General features: G+C 36.0%; 1 protein-coding gene across 2 annotated transcripts; it reads left to right on the top strand.

Annotated features, from left to right (window-relative positions):
- LOC104720811 (endoglucanase 24) lies at nucleotides 476–3,789 on the top strand. 2 transcript variants are annotated; one of them, XM_010438696.2, is made up of 5 exons: nucleotides 476–975; nucleotides 1,988–2,287; nucleotides 2,443–2,604; nucleotides 2,835–3,110; nucleotides 3,215–3,789. In XM_010438696.2, the coding sequence occupies exons 1-5, from the start codon at nucleotides 562–564 to the stop codon at nucleotides 3,545–3,547; spliced, it is 1,485 nt and encodes a 494-aa protein (XP_010436998.1). In that variant the 5' UTR covers nucleotides 476–561; the 3' UTR covers nucleotides 3,548–3,789. The 2 variants fall into 2 exon arrangements, with proteins under 2 accessions (XP_010436998.1, XP_019088109.1); XM_019232564.1 differs by having other exon boundaries at nucleotides 3,210–3,289.

Below are 4,691 nucleotides of genomic sequence, written 5' to 3'. Positions count from 1 at the left end.
ATTCTTAAAGAGAGAGAGGAGTATTAGAAACAAAACAAAAGAAGTGAGAAAGTATCCCATTTTGGTTTATCTTGTAGCCAAAAAACAAAAAACATGACACCATGGGATTACTCGCGCGCTCGCTTCAGTTTCATTTGTCGGTAAGTGGCTGTCACACACGCACAAATGACATTTATTCAGTACTTAATTAAACAATTAGTTCCAAAAGTTCACCCACGATTACAAAATCATCCCCCTAAAAAAATAGTACTACTATAAAGTATAAACAACATAAGATAACAAAAAGCACATAATAAATTAATAATATTATCTCTTTTTGTTGTCAACAAAAAAAAAATTAATAATACATCAACTCCTTTATTATGTTGTATATATATTATTATTATTATTATTATTATTATTAATAATAATAATAATAATAATAATAAAAATCTCCCACTTATATATAAACACATCTCGTGACACACTCGTAGTTGTAGTTGCAAACACCGTTCAGTCACAGAGAGTATCCGCTCCCTCACCACCACCAGCGTCCACCGCCACCACCGACGCCGATAAACCATGAATTTACGTTTGTACCCTCTCTCCCTTGTCTTATTCTTACTCCTACGTCCGACAATGTCGTCGAACCAGCACGATTACTCCGACGCACTCTCGAAATCAATCCTTTTCTTCGAAGGCCAACGATCTGGCTACCTCCCAAACGACCAGCGTATGACGTGGCGTCGTAACTCCGGTCTGAGCGACGGTTGGACACACAACACCGATTTAACCGGCGGTTACTACGACGCCGGAGACAACGTAAAATTCAATTTCCCGATGGCTTTCACCACCACAATGCTCGCCTGGAGCGTAATTGAATTCGGCGAACTCATGCCTCCGTCGGAGCTCCGTAATTCCCTGGTGGCTCTACGGTGGAGCTCTAATTACCTTCTCAAATCAGTTTCTCAGCTACCTAACCGCATCTTCGTCCAGGTTAGTGTGGTGGTTTTAATCTAATGTCCGTCGTCTATTCAATTTCGTAAACTGCTTTTTGCCGGTGAGTGGCATTATTAGTGAATATGTAACAATTGGGAAGGGTAATTAGGGAAATTAAATAGCGAAGATTTAGGAAACTGAATCGTTTGAGTTGCCAAAGAGATAGAAATGAATGAAACTAACCCGTGAAGTGTTTGTTTTGGACTCTCAAGAGTCTCCCTCCTCTGCATTTAACCCTTTTCTCAATTTTGTCGTTGCCTCACACTTTTTTTCCTTGGTCCTTGCTTCTATTTCTCTCTCTCTTTCACTTGATTTATTTCTTTCTCTATTGGAAATTATCAATCATGAATAAATATCAATTGGTCCAAAAAAAAAAAATTTCAATTTAATTTGTTTTTGTTAATGACAAGGTCCAGTACGTAACACACGCATGTCATAGAGTGACCAGACAAAACTTTACTATGAATTTTACAAGTTGGCAACGTAAATGTCAATTTAATTTTGTGTGTGTCCGTACTTTGTAGTAAATACAAATATGACCAACCTACTATTACTGCGTTTTAGTTTGTGATTATTTTTTTCTGCTATTTTATTTTTTGGAACCTACAACAATAAATTTTGTTGACTATAATTGGATAATGATAAAATTCAATAATACACATTTATATAAAATAAATTAGTGAATGGCTTTTAGAATTCTCAACATTGATTTGAAGGTCGTTGCATCATAATTTAAATGAAACTATACATATGATCATCATTCAGTAATTAGAGTTGAGATGCGATGATAGAGACTTCTTTCTCAGAATCGTTTAATTCTCTTAGTTCCAATATTAGAGAAAACAGACATCATATTTGATGTTGATGTTGTTAATTAGGTATATTATTTCTTACTTTATTCATTAACATTATTTATATCTACATTTTTTTTTGGCTGGATATTATAATTATTTGAAAAGTGAAAACTAACTAAAGTAGAAAGAAAAAATAAACGAGCTTGTGAATACAGGTAGGTGATCCAATTGCAGATCATAATTGCTGGGAAAGACCTGAAGATATGGACACACCACGGACTGCTTACGCTGTTAATGCCCCAAATCCGGCTTCTGAAGTTGCCGGAGAGATCACCGCGGCCTTCTCAGCTGCTTCAATTGCTTTCCGATCATCGGATCCAAGCTACTCTCAAACGTTGCTCCAAAATGCCGTCAAAACTTTTCAGTTCGCTGATACGTATCGCGGTGCTTATAGCAGCAATGATGATATTAAAAATGACGTTTGTCCTTTTTACTGTGACTTCAACGGATTTCAGGTAAAACACAAAATTTCAACATTTGTAAATTTGTCTCACTAAAGGAGTTGAGTTGGTAACAATTATTCAACGTAGGATCATTATAGAATCATGTATAAGTATTTTATTAATTTTCTTGATGATTTTTTTAATTATGAAAATTGGTATGGGTATAGGATGAGTTATTGTGGGGAGCAGCTTGGTTGAGAAAAGCTACTGGTGATGAAAGCTACCTTAACTACATAGAGAGTAACCGTGAACCGTTTGGTGCTAGCGATAACGTCGACGAATTTGGCTGGGACAACAAAGTTGGTGGACTTAATATTCTCGTTTCAAAGGTTAGTTTCCTAAATTATATTAACATTAAAGTTAGGGGTTCAAATCAAAATTAACTTTAAAATAGTAAAAAAGTTAGTAGAAAACACGAGCCTTGCACGTGCATAAATAATAAAGTTACAGTATGTGTTCTTTTCTTTCCGCGCACGTGAAACCACCACCACCACCCGGTTAAGAAATCAAACCGGTACGATAACCGATGAAATTGGAGTTTAATTTAATTTCGGTACAGGAAGTGATAGAAGGGAATATGTACAACTTAGAGGCGTACAAGGCATCGGCGGAGAGCTTCATGTGTAGTCTGGTCCCGGAATCTCCAGGAACGCACGTTGAGTACACTCCGGCCGGTCTACTTTACAAGCCCGGAGGTAGCCAGCTGCAACATGCCACCACCATATCTTTCCTCCTCCTTGTCTACGCTCAATATCTTTCTAGGAGCTCTCTCTCCCTCAGTTGCGGCACCCTTGCCGTCCCTCCTGATTATCTCCGCCGTCTCGCCAAGAAACAGGTTAGACCTGTTTGGTTTGGTTTAAGAATTTAAGTGATTAAATTGGTTAGCCTATTTGGGTCTGCAAATTAAGTGTAATCTTGAATGTTTATTGGAAAGTGAAGGTGGACTATATTTTGGGAGACAATCCGATGGGACTATCGTACATGGTCGGGTATGGAGAGAGGTATCCAAAGAAGATCCACCACCGTGGCTCATCGTTACCGTCGATCTCTGATCATCCAGGAGCGATCGGGTGCAAAGACGGGTCGGTTTATTTCAATTCGACCGAACCAAACCCGAACGTTTTGATTGGAGCGGTGGTGGGAGGGCCCGGGGAGGATGATAAGTACGATGATGATCGGTCCGATTTCCGCAAGTCCGAGCCAACTACTTACATCAATGCTCCTTTCGTTGGCGTCTTGGCTTACTTTGCAGCCAATCCCAGTTTTAGCTGACGTCATGGAATTTAGTTCTAAAGTTGTAGCTAGGAGTATGGGAGTACATGTTTTTTTAGAAGTCTCTCATCTTGCCCATGCAAAGAAAAAAGAAGTCTTTTTTTTTAGTAATCTGAATAACTTGTTCGGATTATTCACCTGTTTTTTACATTTTGATTTTATTTTTCTACAAATGTAATTGATAGTCTACCATATATATATTTGATGGTTGCTAAGGAAAACGGGTAAAAGTTTTATTTAATTTTGTTAAAGATAGATCTCATATCCATATTTTTTTTTTAACCTATAATTGATACATGAGTTTTTTTTGTAGTGGTACAGAAAAAAAAATTAGGTTAAGAAATTGATTATAGTATGAACTAACATGACGATGACCGTTAGCTAGACTTTCATTATTTGAAAATTATGTTTTCCATGCTATTTTTTCTCTCGAGATTCTATCTTAATTCAGTTTCCGTGAATTATTGCTTCAATTATTTAATATTTTAGTGGCATATCTGAAGATAGATATATATGCATACACATTTCTTGTAACTTGAGCAATAATATCAGTATTGTTTTGGTTTGTTGTGCTTCCGTACTTATTATGTAATGATTGTAATCATTCCATAATATACATTTTATAGGTCTATGATTATACAAATGTTCCATTGATGCAAGTATGCAACTCTAGTCAACAAATTTATAATTGGATATTCTAAATTAAATATCAGAAAAATTAATCGAAAACTACCCTGCAACTAAACCTAATAATAGCGGTTGGTCATAGTTCCTAATAAATGTAATATACACAATTAATACTATTTTAGGTATTCAGATTTTTAAAGAAATTTGTCTTAGTTTGGATATGCTTGAAATTAAAATATTTTGAAAATAAATAACGGGACAATTGTGGAAACTATAACGAGAGATGATGATGTGACTGATATAAACGAACAAACGGGTGCTTTCTATAAAATATAATCAGACAATAAAATTACCAGAAGGAGGTAGTCAGGTAGATCATTGTGTAGAGAAATAAAAGAATACGATATGGAGCAGATTTAACAGACAAGATAAGATACGGTACACGAATAAGTCTTTAGAATAAACAGAGCTTTTATACTTACTTAACTCGTTATATTTACTATGTATGTACTCGCGT

The sequence above is a fragment of the Camelina sativa genome, chromosome 11 (genome assembly GCF_000633955.1).
Source record: "Camelina sativa cultivar DH55 chromosome 11, Cs, whole genome shotgun sequence".
Lineage (NCBI taxonomy): Eukaryota > Viridiplantae > Streptophyta > Magnoliopsida > Brassicales > Brassicaceae > Camelina > Camelina sativa.
The sequence above is the reverse complement of the archived record's forward strand: the minus strand, read 5'-3'. Positions and strand labels throughout refer to the sequence as shown.